The sequence below is a fragment of the Mus caroli genome, chromosome 4 (genome assembly GCF_900094665.2).
Source record: "Mus caroli chromosome 4, CAROLI_EIJ_v1.1, whole genome shotgun sequence".
NCBI lineage: Eukaryota > Metazoa > Chordata > Mammalia > Rodentia > Muridae > Mus > Mus caroli.
The window spans coordinates 80,955,756-80,979,457 of record NC_034573.1 but is presented as its reverse complement, the minus strand read 5'-3'; the positions used below and the strand labels follow the sequence as shown (position 1 = coordinate 80,979,457).

General features: G+C 40.3%; 1 protein-coding gene across 4 annotated transcripts in view; it reads right to left on the bottom strand.

Moving 5' to 3' along the window:
* Window positions 1–23,702, bottom strand: part of Focad (focadhesin) — a 294,020-nt gene that overhangs the window by 215,730 nt on the left and 54,588 nt on the right. For all 4 annotated transcript variants that reach the window (XM_021160670.2, XM_029475893.1, XM_029475892.1 and 1 more), the window contains 2 exons: window positions 19,365–19,469; window positions 3,110–3,211 (listed from right to left, as the gene is read on the bottom strand). In XM_021160670.2, coding sequence (XP_021016329.1) covers window positions 3,110–3,211; window positions 19,365–19,469 — 207 coding nt within the window. The remainder of the gene's footprint in view (window positions 1–3,109; window positions 3,212–19,364; window positions 19,470–23,702) is intronic.

Here is a 23,702-nt window from a genome sequence, read left to right as displayed (position 1 = left end):
AAAGAAACAAACAAAGAAAGAAACAAACAAAGAAAGAAACAAACAAAGAAAGAAACAAAGAAAGAAACAATGAAATAATTTTATGGTTGGAGTACCACAACTTGAGAAACCGTAGTTAAGGGTCACAGCATTAGGAAGGTTGAGAACTGCTCCAGGCCATCCTGAATCTATTGGCAGTCATCTTGGTGTCAGGCCAACTGTATTATAATACTGTCTGTGCACAACACACTTAACACTTATTTTACTAACTGATGACACCAATGAAGGAAAATAGTGACTCTGGAAGTCCGTAAGTGCCATTGAGAAGCCATAAAGACCTTCCTTTCATGAACAAGTGGTATCCCTCAACTTAGGAAGGAAAAAAATGCTCAAGTCACTAAGATTGATGGCAAATGCTTGTTGTTAACCTTTCTCTTTTTATGCAAACAGCATCTTTATATTACACATACTTCATTTTTTTCTGTAAGTTGAGGCATCTACTGGATGACTTTAGTGACCCCCACCATGAATAAGTAGGGCTACTTTATTTTTACCTTGTTAACCTGCAGTATATATAAGTAATTCCACTTTATGGTTCGAATTTATTTGATCCTTACCAGATCCTTATAAAGACGACAGACAGACAGACAGACAGACAGACAGACAGATGATAGATAGATAGATAGACAGACAGACAGACAGACAGATGTGTGTGTGTCCACAGAAATTGAGAGATCAATGAAATAGATCTTCAAAGAAATAGATCAATGAAACCTCTTCAAAGAAACTTCCAAGTCAAGGGAGTAAGATCATGTATTGACATATCTTTAGTATCTAACTAGATTTATTATATTCCAGTAACTCCTAATCCAAGGATGCCAGCATGTCAGAATGACTGTCAAATGTAAAATATCATTAACAACTTAAACAGACTGTGCTACGACAAAATAGTGACTCAAATCCTAACACTCCATGGTTCAGCCTCTGCCTGTCTTGCCAGCCTCACTCTCCATTTAATCACGACACTCATTTCAGGTCTTCAGCCATCCCACTGGGCCCCCACTTGGAGATTCTTCTTTTTCTATGACCCTCCAGCTCTCCCCTTTGCAATGACTTACAGGGGTCCTTTCCCTTTCCTGACAGGCAGTCTGTGGTTGGATCACCATTATGTGCTTCCATCGCACAACTGTTTATTATTATGACATGTGCAGCATTTATATCCCTTGCCAAACTGTAATCCAAATGAGGACACAGATCATAGCCTTCCATTTACTGCCCTATCACCAAGACTGTGTGTACCAAGCACATCTTCTAAGAAATGTGCAATCAGTTAACATGGCTACATAAAGTTACAAATATTGAAAAGTAGCATGCATCAACAAAATATAACCTTATTCTTCTTTCATTTTAATTCTATGTTTTCATTTACTATTTATAAAAAATAATTAACTACGATATAAGCATTTTTAAATATAAGTGAAATTATATTGTTTTGCTTCCTTAATGATAAATTACAATTTAAAAATTACCCTAGCTTAATGTTTTTTCTGATTTCATACTCACACAGTCCCAGAGTTCTGTGATGACTCATTGCTATCTCAGGAAGAAAATAAAAACAAAAGGCCTAAACGCCAAGGTGAAAAAAAATATTTAAGATGTGAGACAAAGAACTTCCAGCTGCACAGATGTCTTCTATATTTGTGCTTCCCACTAAAGAAGACATGGTAAACAATAGCTAAGATGGAGACAAACAATAAGGCTGCAACATTCAGTTGGCCTGGAATAGGCCATGTTCTCTCTGGATCCTTGTTCTCAAACCCATGTGCTAGGTTAAGAACCTTAAGGTTCTCAACCGCAATTCCACAACGATGTTAATGTATAGAATTCTCAGTGAAGATAAAATCACAACACAGGCTTTCAATGAATCAAAGTAAAACTTGCTACAAATACTGCCCCAAAGACCTACCATAAAGATATATTGACAGTTCAGTATATGTCTGACTTAAGTATCTAGTTTAATCAATAATTCCTACCATGGAAAGAACAGACTGTCTTTACATTTTGCCTCTATCACACAAGTGTGAAGAACTGCTCCCGTTCTTAGTAAATGACCAACCTACCTGTATTACCTTCTAAACAACTTAAAAGTTACTGCTCCTAAGTTAGCTCTGACAGTACAACCAGAATTTTCAATTCCATCTTGCAAAGCACAACCCCATAATCCATATATTACCCTTTTCAGGGCCAGCATGAGAGCACATACATTTAATCCCAGCACTCAGGAGTCAGAGTCAAGGAGAACTGAGTTCAAGGCCAGCCTGATCTACACAATGATGTTCAAGCTAGCCAAGGCTATTTGGTACCACAGTATCTCAAATAGAGTGGGGAGGTTAGAAAGAAATCTAGAACAATGTTATAATGACTCAAAGAAATTTCATGAAGTCAATATACTTATAAATTCATTTGGGGTTTTGTTTGTTCTGGCAGAGTTGAAGAAAAGTTTATCTAGTAACCAGTAATATCATACCAGTGAAAAACCATTTAAGGTAAAGACAATTTTGGACCACCTTCTTGCAAGGGGCTGCAGTCTGAATATCTCTATGGTAAGATAATCTTCAACCCATTCCTGTGCTTTGTTCTCAAAACTTTGACGTTTTTTAAGGCACCTATAAATGTCTGAGCATTATGAAGATGACGGTGGAACAGGATCCTCCAGAAGGTTTTAAAGTGGATAGCAGGGAATAAAACCAAGAATAAGTTTAATAATGTTACAAATCAAACTGCAAGTTGTTGTGGGGACACAAAAGAGAGACACCTCAGCACCTGCAACAAGCAAGGATGAGATCAAAATGTAGAGGAAAATGTAAAACAGTAGGCTTAGTCAGAGAAGGGGAAAAAATTCAACAGAGGTAGGCTATTATTCTTTACTGATGGTTCAACAACCAATAAGCCTGGCAGATCATGTTCTCTTACTGCTAAAAAGAAAAGAGAACGTACAACCAGCTCTAGAACATTTCTTCTCCTTAAGAACTTCATAGTCACAGCAGCTAATACAAGCACAACATACGGCTCCAGCTCTAAAATTAGCACACCCCATTCTGTGTCCTTCATTTATTTTATTTTACGTTACCTTTCAGGGCATTGCTGGAAAAAAGCTGTCAGCTGCTGCAGGAGTAGTGGCCAGCAATCAGGCCTGTGCTCAAGCACGGTGATCAAAGGCTGAGGAGGATTTCTGAGAAACACAGGAAATCATATTGTTAGCTGTCATTTCAGGAGCACGCATTCTCTCTATCCAAATATAGCACCAAGAAGCCAACACCAGCTACAGACATTTCCCAGGATCTATAATGTCATAAAACTATCACTTCCTGAACTGGGGAGGTGGTTCATGAGAACTGACTTTCCCTGCATTTTATCTAATTATTCTCCTGAAAAGAAAATAGATCCAGAGTCTCAGAGATCTAAATTAGAAAATGGGTCCTGCAGTTTAATAGCTCAGACTTCAGCCCATTTCATAACTCCAGTAGCTCTCTCCAAACTACCCTTTGATGTCCTCATTCCTCCTCCTACTGCCCTTTCCCATGCAAATAAGTTGTCCTTCCCTCTCACATTAGGCTAGCTCATAAGCAAACTGTATCTTCTGCTCTTGGTTACTTTTACCTTGTTTATTTTTATTTCTTGTATGTCTGTGCATCACGAGCATCCAGTGCCTAGAAGCCCGAAAATGGCACGGAATCCCCTGGCTCTGGAATTATAGATGGTTAGCCTCAATGTGAGTGCTAGGAACTGAGTCACCAGTCCTCTGTAAGAGCCACCAGTGCTCCTAGCACTGAGGCATCTCCCCGGTTCATCCTCATTTTTTCTAGATTCTCAGTACATGCACGGTTCTGTGTCTTCCAGCATATTTAGTATAAAGGAAAAGACAATATTCCTCCCATCACAAATAAGAAAGCTTCCAAACTGAAAATGCTTTCAAACCACTGTTGTACAAGAATTTATAGTACTTGGCCTATTTCCATTAAGATATCTAAAAAGGCTTTATTAAACAGAAAATCTGAAATCTGGAGGATTCTCAGAGAATAGAGCTTTAGGAAGAATAAAAAAGCATAACAGATTCTTTTCAAGAGTTCAAAATCCTAATTATAGTTGTAAATGTACCAAGGGGTTTTGTTTTTTGTTTTTATTTTATATTTATTTATGCATTTGGGGGAGAAAGGCACCATTGAGTGAATGTGAAAATCACAGGACAGCTCTTGGGAGTCAGGTCCCCTTCCACCACGTGGGTTCAAGGGATTGAACTCAAGTCATCAGGCTTGGTAGCAAGTGGATACAGATGAATATTTCTTGGGACTTATTTGTGCAATGCCAGGGATCAGGCCGAGGGTCTCCCATGCTGGGCAAGCGAGCTCTTTACTACTGAGTCACACCTGCAGGATGCAAGCAACTTCCTAGGAACAACCCTCCTGATTCCTCTTAAATGTTTGTTTGCTTGCTTATCTGTCTGTTTATTGTACCACAGAGCATGTGTGGAAACCGCGAGAGAACTTTTGAGAGTCGACTCTTGCCTTACTCTCTTGCTCGGGCTGCAGAGTGTCCTGCTGGCTGCAGAGTATCCTGCTAACTCTGCAGTCAAGCACCTTCCAGGCAAGTCTGTCTCTAATTCCCATCTCCACATAGCAGTGTGAATACTGATGCTCTCCCACATCTGACTTTTTATGTGGGTTCCAGGAATGAACTCAGGCCATCGGGCTTGTAAGAGCTTTTACCCACTCAGCTGTCATCTCAGCAGCCTTGTAAAGGTCTAACCCAGCCTGAACTCAGAATCATAATCCTCCTGCCTCTACATATACTCTACCAGCATGTACCATGGCTCTTCCTGGTTCTTAAAGCATGGTGGGTTTTCACGCATGTCAGCATCATTACCTAGAAAGTGAGAAACACAGATCCCCGTAGCCCGTGCACATCTACTAAAGCCCTGGCATGAAGTATAGGTCAGAGTGTAGCTCACACCCAGTGCCGGAGCCTCAGTTACCTTGCGATTGCTAGGTATAGTGTTCATGCATAAGCAACTTTTAAAAACTTTCTAGGTGATTCTAATATGTTCCACACTCTGACAGCTGCTACAAAGGGAAAAAATAAAAACCTCTGAAGAAGGAAGTCAAGGGTAGGAATTATTCTGTTTATACTCTTTTACAAAGAACAAATTTTAGTAGATCTTATCTCATAGGCCAGCAGCTTGCTCATTAACACACAGGCTATTTCTGACTGCCAGATTACCGTCATTGCTAAGAAGTAGTTCCACCCAACATTTTACACTAAGCCTCAAAACTCACATCAAAATCATGTATATCAATCCCAAACTCTTTGGCAAGTAAAGCTATCCAGAATCACCTTCCATCCTGGCTGTCGGAGATACGGAGTCCAAACACTCCCAAGTCCTAAATGCCACTCAGCACATCACAGCAGGATAAGGTCTTGAACACTAACAGCGGTTACTGTTCTGATAAGCATGCTGGCGTAAGGAGTTTTGTACAGGACCAGTCACTAACCCTCCAGCTAAGGGTGGCGTTCATGACTACTTAAGAAGATAATCTGAAAAATTAACAACAAAGCTTTTATGCAAAAGCTCTGAAATGATTTCCAATTCCTCTCTTAGAAGTCAACTCTTGCAGAGATGGCTAAGTGCTTCAGAGTACCAGCTGTTCTTCAAGTGGGCCTGGGTTCAATCCCCAGCAACCCATGGCAGCTCACGACTGTCCATAACTCCAGTTCCAGGCCATCTGGCACCCACTCATGCCAAACATACAGGCAAAATACCATTGCACATAAAATAAACTCTAAAAAAGAAAAAGAAAAGAAAGAGAAACCAGCTCCTTGCCCAACCTGGCCTCTCCTCTTCCTGTTCCCCCCAAAACCCCACTGCCTCTTATTAACCCTCTCATCTTCATTCCTCTTCCTGTCTCTCCTACCCCAACAAGATAACAATGACAAGTCTCCCCTTGACAACACATTCAAATTAAACCAGGTCAACAGAAATAAAACACAGTCATCTTAAAGTAGTAGAAATAACACACATGCAACCAGCTCTCATCTGACACAGCTCTGTTACACTCAGAATAGAAGGAACTATTTACTTTGTTGCAGGGAATGAAAGGGTCTATTTCACCAGCAACTAGATTCAGCCAATTCCAGTAAGCATCTCAAAGTTAATCCCTAAAGATTAGATTGAGTAGAATATATGAGAATAAAGGTCCAAATTAATTACTGATTTAGACCTCAATAATTAATTTCTCCAGAAAATTGAATACATTCTAAGTGACAATACTGTAAAAAATAATGTATGATACTGATTACAAGAGGCTGATAACCTTGAAAGAAGTGGCATAAAAAATGCAAACATTGACTCTTGTTGATTAGGTTTTGATTATGAATATAATACTTTTTCAAACAACACAAATGACCTAAAATCAATTATAGTTGCCAAAGTTTTGTTTTTAAGCATAATAAACCAAAAAGCTAAATTCTCCCTTGTGAATCATCAAATTGATATGTGAATACACATAAAAAATAATACACAAAGGCTTATACTCACATAATAGAATGGATATATATTAATTAAACAAACTGCACCACTTCCATGCATGAGACTAACTGCCTCTTAGCACTACTGGCATGTTATATAGACAGTCTTCACAGCGGGGGCAAAGCTTGATCAACAGCAACCTAGCCTCCTCCACCAGGAGTTCTTAAACTTCCTCCAAGTACTGACAATCAAAACTGTCCTCTGACTCTACCTAATGTCCTTGTTGGGGTGAAACTGCCTCTGGTTGAAAATCACTACCTGAAGTCCACAGCAAGTGCAGGGCGAAGCACAAAGCTGACCGGGCTTTAACTTAAACAGAGCTGAAAGTAATCAATCATGACCAAAAATTTACATTTCTTATGGAAATACGCTTAACAAAAATTAGCATTGGATGCACAAGAAAACTGAAAAGGTTTAAAGTGGGGGGAAAACGTAAAATTATTCCTTTACAAAATAAATCTTATTCTAAAATAAACATCATTAGAGAATACAGATGCTAATTTGAGTATGACAGAAAATGAAGTTATTATCCTATCAAAAATATTATAATTAGAGCATGAAAAACGTCATAAGGCTGAGTATAGTTCACTCTTGATATATTCAAGATTTGATTATTAAATTTATGGATTACTCAAAATTTTTCTTTCTTCCTCTCACTTGTTGTTTGTTAGCCATTCAACTTCTTTCTTTAACATGTATTCAAATGAGAAAGTTCCAGGCATTTGAAAGGATAAACAATTTTTTTCATATTTTTTATTGGGTATTTATTTCAATTACATTTCCAATGCTATCCCAAAAGTCCCCCACACGCTCCCCCACCCACTCCCCTACCCACCCACTCCCCTACCCACCCACTCCCACTTCTTGGCCCTGGCGATCCCCTGTACTGAGGCATATAAAGTTTGCACGACCAATGGGCCTCTCTTTCCACTGATGGCCGACTAGGCCATCTTCTGATTCATATGTAGCTACAGACAGGAGCTCCAGGGGGGCTATTGGTTAGTTCATATTGTTGTTCCATCTATAGGATTGCAGATCCCTTCAGCTCCTTGAATACTTTCCCTAGCTCCTCCATTGGGGGCCCTGTGATCCATCCAATAGCTGACTGTGAGCATTCACTTCTGTTTTCCAGGCCCTGGCATAGTCTCACAATAGACAGCCATATCTGGGTCTTTTTAGCAAAATCTTGCTAGGGTATGCAATGGTGTCAGCATTTGGAAGCTGATTATGGGATGGATACCGGGATATGGCAGTTTCTAGATGGTCCATCTTTTCGTCTCAGCTCCAAACTTTGTCTCTGTAACTCCTTCCATGGGTGTTTTGTTCCCAATTCTAAGAAGGGGCAAAGTGTCCACACTTTGGTCTTCGTTCTTCTTGTTCATGCGTTTAGCAGATTATATCTTATATCTTGGGTATTCTAAATTTCTGGGTTAATATCCACTTATCAGTGAGTACATATTGTGCAAGTTCTTTTGTGATTGGGTTATCTCACTCAGGATGATGCCCTCCAGGTCCATCCATTTGCCTAGGAATTTCATAAATTCATTCTTTTTAATANNTNTTTNNNANNNCTGAGTAGTACTCCANTGTGTAAATGTACCACATTTTCTGTATCCATTCCTCTGTTGAGGGGCATCTGGGTTCTTTCCAGNTTCTGGCTATTATAAATAAGGCTGCTATGAACATAGTAGAGCATGTGTCCTTCTTACCGGTTGGAACATCTTCTGGATATATGCCCAGGAGAGGTATTGCAGGATCGATCCTCTGGTAGTACTATGTCCAGTTTTCTGAGATGGATACAGAATTTAAACTCCAAAAATTTAATTGGGAAGTACCAGAGTGAGGGGAGGGAGAGAGAGGGAGAGAGACAGAGAAGGGGAGAGGGAGGGAGGGAGACAGCAGGCGGGCAAACTAGAAGCACACTTGTGTACTTCCTGACTATGGCTGCCTTCAGATCCCTTCCTGCTCCATGAGATCTCTACCATGATGATCTGGAACTGGAACTCTAGACCAAAATAAACCCGCTTTCCTTAAATAAATCCATTCATTAATTCAATCATTCTCAAATCTGCTACTCAAGCTACAATAGTTAATTTACCCCATCCTTTGTTTAAAATGTATGGCTGACCCTCCAGCCAACCAGGTCATTTGTAACTAATGGTGGTAGCCACAAAGTAGGACATCTTGAAAATACAGCCAAGTCTGGATGCCACCATCCCTGTCATCACTGTAGTAGATTTTATACAAGCCATGAAGCATGCTTGGACTCTTTTTTTTTTTAAATAGTCATGTCCTTATATCAAATAAAACTGAAACTAGAGAGAAAGGATGTGACAGTGGGAGCAAGGAACACAGAACTAAACACACACACACACACAAAATTCGATTCTCAGGTAGCCAAGACTGGCTTCCAAGTCACTATATAACCTGCCTCTACCTCCCCAGTCCTGGGATTATAGGTGGGCACCACAATACCCCATTCACACAGATCAAACCCAATGCCTACACATACTAAGCAAGAACTCTAGCAACTGAAAAATACATCTGTCTCCAAATTCTCATTCTCCAGCAAAGCATGAGTTCTCTGGCAAGAGAATTAGTCTCTCTTGACCAATGTTCCTTCATCTTTAAAATAAGCTCAGGCTAGATAGCTAATAGCTAATAGCTAATGTTCATGTGCATAACCCACATGAACATTAAATCCCAGGCAGAGGATGCACAGGATGCAATCGAGCCCTGCAAAGGAAACAAACCACAAAGATGGCGCCCCCATCCATAATTATATGCTAAGCTTGAATGGCTCTAAGGGCAATGTCTGTGAAAGGAAGGCCTCACCTATTTTTATCTCAAAGAGAAAAACCATCCTGTATTGTCTGCTTCCTAGGAAAGTAAAGTGCTGTGTCCAGAAGGATGATTAAACTGGAATTATCTAGCTCCTGAGATAGCCTATAGATCTGCTTTCTCCTTAAAGGAGAATAACATCATTTCTAAAGAGCAAAATCAATACAAATCAGACAAGCGGGTCACCCTCCATTGGCCTCCAGCGCCTGTAAATCTCTTAGTGTGCTTTGGTTTTCTTTTGGCATGCCACATGAACCAGTATGTTGAACATTCTTTGGCACTTTCCTACTTTGTGACATGCAAGCATTTTTACTGATATTCTTAATAAAGTATATAACATAATATCTAACAAATAGAAGAGTTCCATTAACACTAGCCAGAGTGAATTATGTCAGCCTAAAATTTGGGTCTCTGCCTTAATATTTTTTCTTCCTCATTGTGGGTCAAATGCACTTCTATAATGAATATAATTACACACACACACCAAACATGTCCCTATGTATTTATGTAGTCATAAAGGAAAGAATATAGAAGATCATGAAAAATCAATTTTGTTCCAGAGTCAATACTGTTCAGAGTGTGGGGGATGGGAACGACAGAGAAGCCTACAGACTTAGATGCAAATATTTCTTTGCCCCCCACCTTTCACTAGTATCACTGACAGTGGAGAGCACTGCACGCATCTGAAATTAGGGAGCAGAGGGGAAGGAGAATGATGTATGCACGGTTCCACCAGGCGATCACCGAGGCAATGATAAAATAAGGTATGCAACGGTAGTCACCTTTACAAGAATAAGTGCATCGATCTTAATAGAAATGAGCGAATAAAAAAAATTAGCTGTGTGGCAGTTAAATCAGGAAGCAAAAGTTATCTGTAACCTTTAGGTCACCTCAACCTTTAGCTTCATCTCTGAGCATCAGAAAGCTATGATTTGATTTACATGGTGAATTCAGTGACTGGCACTGAGCGCCTTTCTCTGTGTGAAAAACAATGCCTGCAAGTCACCGTGCATTTCCATGTGTGCAGCTGTGACCCTGGAGCTTTCAGAGCAATGCACAGCACTTACTCCATCAAATATGCATTTTAAAAGCATCTCTCTACCTGCTCGGAATTTTGATTGGAAAGTGCTGGCGAGAAGCTGGGTATTTTTTTTAATCTCTGCAGATAGGTTAAAAGATGCATAATAAGAAAATGTTGTGAGGATTACAACATGGATATTACTGCAAAAGCAAAAAGTGATTCAAAAGGAGAAATTAGTAATTATCAAGCATGTGTAACATAACTTAAAAACACATGTATTTATTTGCTTTCCATAGGAGGGCCTCGGGGAAGCACCAGAGTGAATGTGCACTAGTCTGGACACTTTTGACTGATTATATATTCCCTTAGGTCTGTCAGGCAGGTAAGGAATATATAAGGTTTTTATTAAATACGCTCCTTACTAAGGTTCTGTCCTCACATGCATCCTTCCCTAGGCTCACTATTTGAGGATGAGACTTTTAATGCACAGTTATCTTTTAAGAAGAAGAAGGTGGTGCCTTGGGGTTGGGGCAGGGTGGTATAGGTGCTTCAGGATCTAAGACCTTTATTTTATTCCATTATTTGCCATGATCGTGCACAATAAATAATCTAAAAAGGAAAATGGAATGATTTTTGTGACCTGTTTTTTAAATTACCATGGCAGTTTTTATATCAGTATCTATATTTAGAAAATTTTGTACAACATTCTCTAGGGGACAACTGCTGGCTGAAGATGAATAATATGTATAAACTTATTCTTTAGGTGTGACTGTCAGTCCCAGCAGCAAATCCCACATGATTAGAATCATTAATAAAAATCATCAGCAAACACATTCATAGTACAAAGAGAGAAAAGAAGAATGAAGTCAGAAGCAAAAAACGCACACAGACAGAAAGAATCCGACTGCGAAGACTGCAGAGAGCCCTGTGGGGCATAGCTGCCTGAGCTCACCCAAGCACTGCCTGGCTTGGCCTTTTGTTTGGTTTTGGTTTTGTTTTCCTTAGTTCCAATGGGCTTGTTCAGAGGCAGCAGTGAGTGTGACTCTCTACTTCTCATCTTCCTCCACCTGGCCTTTACATAGAGACTGCCATAAGCCCTTTGAACTTAAAAAAGTCTAAAACTAGGTTCACACATTCCTAAGTCAAAGTCCAAAAACTAGAAGGGCCTCTTAAAAATCATGATGGTAAGTAAGCATCAATACATTAAGGCAGACTGTATATCTAGGGTAACTGCTACATTCAGCTTAGCTAATCAGAAGAACTATAAAAACCATTCCTTCCCCCCCCCCCCCAAAAGGTTACCTAAGCTGTGTTCTCACCTGAAATAATGGTTCCTTGAGTATCCTCACCAGTGATAAAGACCAAGGTGGGCTTATTTTTAATGATTTTTAAAAGTAGTTGCCTTCAGAATAAACATAAAAGCAAAAACACTAAAAATTCACTTCTTAAAAAACAATAAACACGAGATAACATGTGGTATGTGCATGCACTAGATAAAGGGGAGAAGGTACTGGCACATGCTACAACATGGGTAAAATCCTGAAAAGATTATGCCAAAAAGCCTCACATACAAGGCCTCACATGTATGTTTCTGGCACATGGAATTTCTAGAATGTGCAAACTCAATAGTATTCTCTAGCGGTGGGTAGGAATAAGTGGCTGTCTTAGTTAGGGTTTTACTGCTGTGAACAGACACCATGACCAAGGCAAGTCCTATATAAAACAACATTTAATTGGGGCTAGCTTACAGGTTCAGAGGTTCAGTCCATTATCATCAAGGTAGGAACATGGCAGCATCCAGGCTGTCATGGCCAGGCAGAGCTGAGAGTTCTACATCTTCATCCAAAGGCTGCTAGAGGAAGACTGACTTCCAGGCAACTGGGGTGAGAATCTTAAGCCCACACCCACCGTGACACACCTACTCCAACCAGGTCACACCTATTCCAACAAGGCCACACTTCTAAATGGTGCCACTCCCTGGTCCAAGAATATACAAACCATCACAGTGGCCTTGTATATGAGGCTTCCTTTAGAGGTGATACAATGTTCTGAAACTAAGTAGTAGTGGAAGTTATATAATTTAATGAACTTTAATAAGACCCACTGGCTCAAACACCTTAAAAGAATTTTATGGCATATAAATTATGTCTCAATAAAAAAGGAGCACTAGAAAATACTGTAAACTTCAGCTAGGTACGATGACACATGCTTCTAGGCCCAGCACTCTGCAGCCTGAAACAAAAGGTCACAGCCCCAACCAGGCTGGGCCACAAAGCAATCTCAAAATAATCACAATGGAATTTACACATCACAACACACATACACACACACACACAAAACAAAACACTGGGTAGTGTACACTTTTAGTCCTAGCACTTGGGAGGCAGAGGCAGACAAACCTCTGAATTCAAGGCCAACTTGATCTATGTGAGGAGTCCCAGGTCAGGCAGCGTTAAATGGTAAGACCATCTCAAATAAAAATAAACAAACCAACAAAATCGCAATAAATATCAACAACTACACGTTATTTTATGTTAGCCTTTTCATTTTAGAAACACCTGTGTATCACATAAAGTACATTAATACAGTAAATGTATTAAGTTGTATTTCCCTGAAGAAAATTCCAAGTTAAGAGGTCCTTTATTCCTCCAGATAATTAGTCATTTCCACCCCTAAGGCCATTTCTGGCTCCCCTTTGCCACCAAGTACTGGTATATGCAAACCCTCGCAGTGAACAGTGAGGGTAATATGAAGCTGGGTTCTGGGTGGTCTCTGTGTCCTCCCCACATATTTCTCCTTAGTTATGACAGGAAGTTGACATTTGTGATGAATCAGAGCAGAGAGTGACTAGGTGATCAAAGCTAACACAGTGAACAACAATGTGGTGGCTATGATGGTGCCAGAGGTGTGTTCCTCAGACACATATGGCACTGTTTATGCTATTCAAAATGTCAATGCTATAAAAGACTCAGAGCAGGAGAGACGGGGTTCCGGGTCCTAAAAGAAATGACAACTAAAGATAACTTGCAACCCTAAACAATATCCTATAGATTAAAAAAGGAAAAGGAAAAATAGAAAAAATGAATGCCCACTATTTCTTTAACTGAAACTCAGAAGTCTTTGCAATGGCCACCTCTCCTAAGCCTTTGCAGGCCTCTCCTCCCTTGAACACCAAACAGCCTCTGCGTCCTTGAGCCCCTCCCCAGAGTTCTCACATGGCAGTGTCAGCAGTGGAGAAACTGAGCTAGTCAAGTCACTAGTGCCTTGTCTTTCTTCAAAACAGATAGTAAGAGAAAATGCAAAAGGGTTATGGCTTAGAAAACAGTTACCAAATTAAAAATAGGACTGTATTTTGATAACCACAACTGCAAGCCAGTCTCTGTTAGTATATTAGTATTTTCTGGATCTCGCTTGCTCGCTCTCTCTCTCTCTCTCACTCGATTGCTTTTTTGTTTATTTGTTTGGTTTGGTTTTGTTTTTTCTGTATCTGATTTACCCAAGGGGATAAACCTGACTTCAGTAAGTCAGAGAAACATGAGTTACAAAGTATCTTGGCCTTTAGGATCCTTAAATCCTTCTTCTCTAGCCATAAAAACTACAAATAGAGGATTAGATCCACACACAGGGCACTGAGTTTCAATCCCCTCGGATCTAGCCATCCTGTGCTACTGACCTCAGCGCCTACTTCAGAGTCCACCATCTGCCAAGTCATTAAATATTCCACCACTCCAGAAAGTACAGCTTCCCACGAATAGGAATCTGAACATTTGATATTTGTACATGTCAGCCACTGTCTGGCACATCAGAATAAAGCACAAATTCTGGAACAAGCAGTCACTGCTCATGAATTCACAGCTATTTCCTCACTTTCGCTGAGAGAGGAGAGACCGTAAAAAGATTGCCATAATATGAATATGCAGAGAAAAATTTAAAAGCACAGCACAGGATGAAAGTTCATGAGAATGGTGTATTAGAAAGCAAATGAGAAAACTATCCTCTAATAGTTGGCAAATTACAGTCACACTTGCAGCCAACAATCCAGACCCAACAAAGGAAGAAGAAAGTCTAAACTAAAAGATGCCTTAATAGCAATGAGATGAGTAATATGTTAATTAATTTAAAATTTGCTTACAAGGAGAAAGGCATTTCTAAAGTTCTGTAAAACAGGGGAAACAGTTAAGTTCCTAGAGCAGGTCATAATCTTTGCTGTCCACAGACTGTATCCTGTGAGCAGACATGTTGTGTCTGCCAACCTTATACTTTCAAAACTTGGGAGTGGCTGCCAGCATTTAATCAGGAGGATTCACACAGAAACCTTCCACTTATTAAAAGATCTGAAGGTCTGGCAAGGCTGACACCCACCGCCGTCTCATTGTAACAAGGCTAGTCGTTCCCCACAAGACCTTCTCACGGGAGTTACATGGGAAACTGAAAAGAAACAGGGCCTCAGGCTGACCCATGGTCATTCTAGGTTTTGTTCAGTTACAGGTGTACTGAGAGGTTCCTTAGAGGGCACTAAGGCACAGCTGCAGTGGGGACTGAACTGTCTGGCATTTTATACTTGGTGAAAGCCCCTGAGCTAACCGCAAAAACCAAATTCCTACCTTTTCCCCCCACTTACTCCATTCTCGAGCATAGCAACAGTCGCAGTCCTATAAAATACAGCCATCCAATCTTGATCAAGCCAGGAAGTTCAAGAAGGATGCTCTAGAAGGAGCAAGCTCAAATTCATCAGCAATGAAGCTAATGCAGCTTTCTCTCTAAGCACAATCAGTAATCAACTGCACTCAAATCCCAACACAAGGGTGTGCTTCAGGCCCAGGTTGCAAAACTGCATATGGAAATCTCTGAGGATGAACTGCACTGTGTATGCATAGGAAGCCCTGACAAGCTGTGCGGGTTTCTAAGAGGGTATTTGGGACTCTTCCTTTCCTGTTCCCACAGCCACCCACCCACCATCTGAAGGCACTAGCATGTGACAAAGCCATGGAATGTAGTCACTGAATGAATCCATGACCCTCTACATTCTCTCTCTTTGCATCTGCTTGCTCTCTTTGACTTGGTTTTTCTTTGGAATCTTCCTGTGGTTCTGCTCCTAGCTTCTCCATTGTAGATGGCCGACATGGCAAGACAAACTTGGATCCTTGAGGCTGAGGAATATGCATGTTACAATGAAGAAAGAAGGTGGACCTAAACCGCTCAACACACCCTCTCTATGGTAAACCTTCTGGGGTCCTTGCAGCCCATATATGGTGACATCTAGTTCTTGGGGCTACAGAAAGATCTTGTCAGTGGGAGGCACAGAATGACCTGCATCCATATCAGGAAACAACTGGATGAACATGTCGACTCCCAGTCACAGAAGACTATGGGATGAATAAGACTCTCTGGCAAGCAACACTAAGAAGCAATGGCTCTAAGCTGCTCTCAAGTTTTCTTTATTCTTACAGACTTTAAGAACCACTGAACTCTGGGCCCACCAGAAGGAGGACCTTCCCTGGGGCCCCTGGTCCTCACATATTCTCTTTCACACCTGCATGTCATAAGCCATTCCAGACACAGTTAAAACAACCATGTATTCTATGTTACTATGATTCAAATTAATCAGCCATTTGAACAAAAAGGCAAACATTTTTAAAACACAACTCTATACTGGCAAAGTCCTTAATATTATGAAAAAAAAACATTATATTCACACACAAAAAGCCAGCTATATGCCATGCTATGATTTTAAATTAATCCCATGCCTTTCAGTGGCGTTCTAAGTCTCTCACAATCCTTTTCTGCTTTACACCACGCTCTCACCAGCTGCTGCTGCAAGGCGGGTTGATGCTGGCTAACCAACACACAGATAGCATGAAGGGCTCTAAAACAGCATGACAATTTTATGCTTGACTCAGGTAATCATAGCTCTCTTGAGGGAAATCTGCACTCAGACTTACCTTCCCCCTGCTCCTGCCATCCACCATCCCCTCTGGGGGAACTTCAGACTCTAATACACTCGATTACACTCTACAGATTTATAATGCCAAACAGCCATTCACATAAGGGCTCTCTGTAAACATTACCAGATTTATGCCAACTGGGGTGATTGATTTGAACCTCTTAGTGTGTCACCTTATTTCAAGGCAAACCTTACATATCCATTTCTCCTTAATTCCTTAACTGGGGCTCCCTAGTCACACCTCATACCTTTCCCCTTGTGAAAATAAGACCACGGTTAGAAGAACCAGTAATAAAACAAAATGAATTCTAGAAGGGACAGCGGGTAAGATGAGACAGATGGGTGAAGTCAATCACACGCGGTAAGGATAATCAGCATGAAAATGAGAATAACCATAATGTTTCAGATTAATAGACTAGTTCATGTTACCGACGTCTAAACATATACTTCTTAAACATTAATGACTCCATGAGTTACCTACAAATATCTTCCAACGAGCAGGCTCTGACTTAAGTAGCCTGCAGTGCAGCCCACACAGATGCCTTGTACCAAGTTCCCAGGTGCTACTCATGCTCCTTGGTGAGGGTGGGAGGGAGCAGCAGCAGCAGCATCACCAGGGTGCTTGTCAGATCTCTGGCATCCACCTTAGACTTGCGCAGAGATCCAGGTCAACTAGTGTGCATCACCAGACAGCAGCCTACTGCCTCGTGTGCTCCCTGAGAACCGGATCCACCTGCGAGCATTTAAAAGGAGTGAGGCTCCTCGCAGAGACTCTAGTCCAGTGAGGTATTTGGATGGTGTCACATTTATTTCTTTTAAAGCATACCCAGGTGGTTCTGATGAGCAGGCAATACGGAGAACCAAAGATTTAAAATACCCTCCTGGGTAGGAGAGAAATATAAACTGACTGCTAATGGGATGAGGAATTTCTTTGGGGGAGGAAGAAATGTTCTAAATTTAACTATGGTGAAAATTGCATAACTGTGGATGGAAAACCACTGAACTGTACAGCTTGAATGTGTCTCTCACGTGATCTGTGAATTATCCCTCAATAAAACTGTCATGCAGGATGACTAAAACCCTTAGTAGCTTCTCTATAGAAACATGAATAAATAATGGAACCACGATGAAATGGAATTATATTCTATCCTGAAAATTTAGACCAAAATTTTGAATTTCGTTTAAGCAGGAGAAGTGTCTCTCCAGAAATACTAATGTCTGCTCAGTGAGTCTTCAGATCGATTCTGCTGGAGGTGAGATAGGAAAAGGAGACTGTGAGCTGACACCTTGCATTACAAACCTTGCATTAGTATTGTGCTGAAAGGAAGATGCAAAAGGAAAGAGAAGAAAAGAGGAAAGGGAGGAGAGAGAGAGATTGGAGGAAGGAACATTTGTCCATTTGGAAAACTTGCCCCATATACTACAAGGTCCTACAGTATTTTCACTGAAGCTGCATGTGGTAGTTCATGCCTTTAATCTCAGCACTTGGGAGGCAGAGGAAGATAGATTTGTGTGAGTTGGAGGCCAGCCAGTGCTACAAAAATATATATATATAAATAAATAAAATAATATATAGATCACATTCTTCTAATTTTTCTATATATTTGAAATTATTGAAAAACATGCTAAGAAAAATACGTGAAATACAATCTGACCTTGTTTTTAAAAATAGCCTACAAAGTCCTAGATAATCCACTCACAAAAGTGAGACAGACCACAGGCAACATTAACATTACAGGAACAGACACTGCTCACTGAAGCATAGGGACTAGCAGGCAGCACTGTTCCAGAATCACCCGAAGGGCTTGGGGCCAAGGTCGACTCTAAACTACAGGTGTTGTGAGCTCAAATCACCACAGCCCAGGTAAACACTCCCACCCTAACCTTGAAGCCAACCCCTATCTATGGTCCTATACCTCATTTTTTCAAATTAAAAAAAAAAAAAAAAGTATAGGCTATCCAACTTGGAAGGCACATGAACTAGTGAAACACATCTTCTGGGTGCTTTGCTGAGAGCCCTTCTGGGCAGAAATGGCTTTGTGGTGCTGAGTGACATCATCATGGCAAACTGATAAGCACATCCTTCTTACTAGAAAAGCCCTCACAAAAGCCAGTGCATGCTGTGGTTACCTCTGTGCATTTTCTCTTTAAAGTAACTCTACCTTATCACGTTCTACAGACAACAAGGAGAAAACACTAGACCTTGACCCTGCAAACAAGTGTCTCCTATTACTTTCCATGGTGAGGAAGCTGGCCTTCCTGCCCCATACAAACTCCTGTGCTTAGAACAAATATTTGCTCAATGAGCTCTTCAGGTTTCTGAGTTCTGAGAGAAAACAGTAGCATGGTATTGTTGTTGAGACAGGTCTCTTGTATTCAGAAGTGTTGAGCCTTCCTTCCGCTTCCACTTACCAAGTGCGGAAACTGTCACCTGGTGACAGTTATTATAAAGCAAAAAAAAAAGAAAAACCACTTCAATTTTGAGTAACAGATTTCAGTTCCAAAGAAGCAACCTGGAAACCACACTGGTGATGTTCAGTGAGTTGTCAACCCCACCATTCCTCTAGGTCTTTAAAACAGTCACATCCTGAGGAATTAAGGCCCATGGCTTTGTGTATATCCTTCTGGTTTAAGAACCAAATCTTTAAGGAAGTATATCTTGTTCCTAATTTAGCAAATGGTGTAAAAATTCCTTTAAATAGAAAAGGAGAGGACAGGACAGCAGGATAGCTTAGTAGCAAAGTCTCTGATGCCAAGCCTGAAGACCTGACTGTAATATGTGAACCCACATAGCTGAAGGAAAGAATGACTCCCAGAAGTTATTCTCCAGCTTCTATACATGCACACACACTCATGCACACTCATGTACACACAATCATGCGCATTCCCACAGGTGTACACTCAAACGTATGCACACTCACACACATGCACTCACACACTCAATGTAATTGTTAACTGAAATCAAGCAACACAAACCAACAGTAGAGAAGATTTACCTGATAGAATATATATGCTGAATGTCCTTTTCCCCGCTTCGTCCTTCTCTCAATGCTTGCATCTGTAATAATTTCATAAGGGCTTTTATCAAACCAGACATATTCCTGTAAAAAAAAAATAATAACATGTTAAATGTTCCACACTTAAAATGAATATGCTAAGCAGGTGCTGAATCCTGTTTTCCTTCTTGTGATGTGAGATACTGCAGTAAGAACCTCACACACACTAGTCAAGCACTCTAATGAGCTACACCTCCCTCCAAGCCCACCATTCCTGAACCACTGAACGCCTGCCACCCACACTGAACAGTGGGCACCTACAGATGCTCAGCTCTCTTTTTAGCATAGCCAAGACCCATGTATGAAAAAGGGAAGCATGGCCAAAGAATCAAACCAGTTATCAATCACCTCCCTATACACATGTGGGGAAAATCAATCATAGAAAAAAGGAAACATTAGCCCACATAATTCGAGTCAGTGACCACATCAGTTACCCAGAATAAATGATCAAGTCATTTATAAATATTAGCAGACCATGAAGAATAACCAGACATATGAAATGGATCAACCACTCAAAAGAGCAGGCCAGGGGACCAATTAAAGCAAAACAAAAGCCACTAAATCAAAAGACAATTACTAAAAAGAGGAATTACACTTTAAAGTTTTTCCTTATTCTGTAAGAAATAAAATAAATATATCAAAAATAAAAATAAGTACTCTTTTAAAATAAGTCTCCCTTACAAACTAGAAAGAAATCTTAGAAATAAAAATGGTTTACTAATTTTTAAGCAACTTAAAAATCATGTTTGCTAACATTTATTGAACATCTACTATAGGCTAAGCATTCACCTAAGTGCGTAACATATCATTGGTCATACCATATGGAACAGAGGAATATCCCATCAGCACTAACGTTAGGATCAGGAAAGCTTGCCAGGATTTGAGGCATTTACATGAGCTGAAAGTAATTGTACATTTTTAAGGTATTTAAATGTTTCCCTCTGACAAAGGATTTGACTATAAATTAGACAGCAAGAGTCAACTGCAGTGGCCAGGACTTGGTTACTGGTCACCCAGGTAGTGTTGTTAGTCCAATTCAAGATGTACCCAGCACACACATAACATTTATACAAAGCACATACATAACATCTGTACAATTCACACACATAACATCTGTAACTCCAGTTCCAGAGACACAATGCCTTTTCCTAGCCTCTGTGAGCATCAGAAATGCATGTGGTGTACAGATATTGTGACTGCAAAAACACCCATACTCATGAAAATATTTGTTCAAGTACTCAGAAGGAGCTGGATGTAGGTGGCACACAGCTTTAATCCTAGCACTCAGGAGGCAGAGGCAGGAGCATCTCTATGAGGTCAAGCCCAGCTAGTCTATAAAGAGAGTTCCGGGGCAGCAAGGTCTATACAGAGAAACCCTGTCTCAGAAAAAAATAAATCAGAAAGAACATAAAATAAGACTACATGTTAAAATCATTATTTTGATATTTGGGGTTACATAAAGTTCATTATTAAAATTAGTATCATCGGTTTCTTTTTACTTTATTTTATATCTATTTATCAAAAAGAAATGTAAATTTATTTGATTTTTATTTCTGTGTGCATGCCTGCAGGGGCTAAAGGTGTTAGATTTCCCCCTGGAGCTGGGGTTACAGGTAAGTAACCTGATTTGAGTGCTGAGATTCAAAGCTGGGTCCTATGGAAGAACAGCCAGTGCTCCTAACCACCATGCCATCTCTGCACTCCCAACTATGAGAAAATCTGAGCACCATTTGTAACTCAGATGCATTGCTCATGTTATATTCCCACTTCACAACACTGTTGCTGACAGTCCTAAGGTTTAGTTCCTAAGTAGATTCTTCTGGGACAGTAAACATTTCCCTTCCAGCTGAAGAATTTTCCACAGTGTTTTCAATAGTAATTTTCCCCTTTCATATGAATCCTCTTACATGCCCACCCAAGTACAGAGTCACTGATGAACCTTTGTGACATAGATCATATGTATATGTGAATCCCCATGCTAAATGAAAGACTGCAAATAAAGATGCTCTCTCCTAGCACTCAGTGGACCTGAGTCTCGATTCCGAGATCCCACATAAAGGGTGGACACAGCAGAGCATGTCAGTAACGCAGGGCTCAGAATGGTGTAGAGCATAGGTAGGCTCAGTGAAAGACTCTTAACTCAAAAGAATAAAGTGAAAAACAATAAAGTGGAGAGCAATAGGGTAAGAAGGGATCATCATTGGCCCTGGCTTCACAGGCAAACCCACTCACATTCATATTTGCTTGCTCTTGCACACTCACTCTCACACACACACACACCCACACACATACATACACATACACACATACGCACACATACACACACAATATACACATACGCACACATACATACACACACATACATATACACATACTCACACATACATATATACACACATATACATGCATACACAGAGAGAGAGAGATTATGTCTTCTATGTATGTTCTTGGATGGCTGTCAAAGATTAGCCTTGCTCACATACCCCTTAATGATTGTGACAGTTTCATAGTACTTTACCTTGTGCAACAAAATGAACAGTTAATTTCATTGTATTGTGACTCAATACAATTAAGCAGAGAAATTTTTATAGTTTATAGTGTACATAGTATATTATAATTTATAAGAGAAAGCTGCAGGAAATACTTCATGCTAACACAGACAGTGTGATACACAACTGGGGGTGAGGGTGGATGGAGGAACCAGGGACAGGGTCACAGACCCACACCAAGAGCCTTTCATTACAATGCAAAATGGACTGGATATATGCTTCAGCTGACAGCCTTCTTTGATGGTGACAGAACAGGTGATGATGACAGATCTAGGGAGCCCACAGGCCATTCACAGGGTCTGCTCACAGCACGCAAATACAAGGGTGTCCTGCTTTTCTTTACACAGCAGTGGGAGGTACAGGATGAGCTCCAAAAGTACATGTAATGCCAAGGCTGCTGACCAAGGCCTGATCCTTCTCTTGGTGAGATGAGCATCAGCAAGGGTACAGACCACAAACCTAGAGCAGCCCACCCCAGACAGGCCAAGATAAAAGCTGAAATGCACGTTGTCTCAGGAGAGTTAATGGGCACCTCCTGGAGGCCGCTTCTGTCCATAGGATCATTAGTATTCTTCCAACAATCTTCTCAACTGCTACTCTAAATATCCAGACCTCTCTTACTTAGAAGGGAGCTATCTCAATATTCACAACCTTGAAATGAACTGCTCCTTTACAATTCTTAATCCTTTAAGTTAGAATTAGGGGGCTGGGCCACAAAGAGTTGTTCCTCCCATGCAACACTGTCCTTTGCAAAGATCCAGAGGTTTTCAGCATGGAAACTGAAGCTGGTCTATCATCAGCTGAAGAACCTATAATAGTTGAGACTTGTCCAGCCTCAGCAGCTGAGTGACTCAAAGTTATTCAATCTCCTCAGAGCCTCCCTAGAATCTGACTCTTCCAAATACACAAACTCATGAAAGATAATGAGCCAGGCCTCAGGATAGCACTCTGCCTCATTCTGCATGGTGGAATTTAGGAGTAGCACCTCTGTGATGAGCACATGCCTAGCATGTCTGAGATCCTGGCTTCGGGTCAAGCACAGAATAGATAACTCATGATGATTGTACACGATTAAAAGTACACTAAAAAAATGAGTTAACATGGTTTTTTAAAATTCTGACTGATTTTATAATATGCAAGTTATATATTTTAATATAAACAAACACAAGAAAGAATTTAGTAAATAAGAAATGTGGGATCAACATAACAGAAGAACTTAACTATAATTATTCAGAAGTGACTATAAATATTGAAATAATAGATAAGAGGAAAAGAAGAAACAAAAATCAATATATAACTAAAATTAGTTTCAAAAAAAGCTAGTGAGAAGGATTCTAAAGGAAAAAGAAAAAGTTGCCATGACAGACTAAATATTTATAACCTAGATGATAGACAGGATGAATATCCCCCCCAAAAAGGAAAACATAATATAGACATGCAAATCCACTGAATAAGATTCATAACACCCAGGTGAGTGCATGAGGACACACTCTCTCTCCCTGAGCACATACTGCTTCAGCCTTTGTGGAAAGCCATTTTATACTATCTGTTAAACCTTTAAATGAAGAAATCCTCCTACAGTTAGAGCTTGCATTTACTCAAAAGGAAGACACTGCGCCGTGCTGGCTATCTGGGAAAGGAAGGAAGGAAGGAAGGAAGGAAGGAAGGAAGGAAGGAAGGAAGGAAGGAAGGAAGGAAGAAAGAAAGAAAGAAAGAAAGAAAGAAAGAA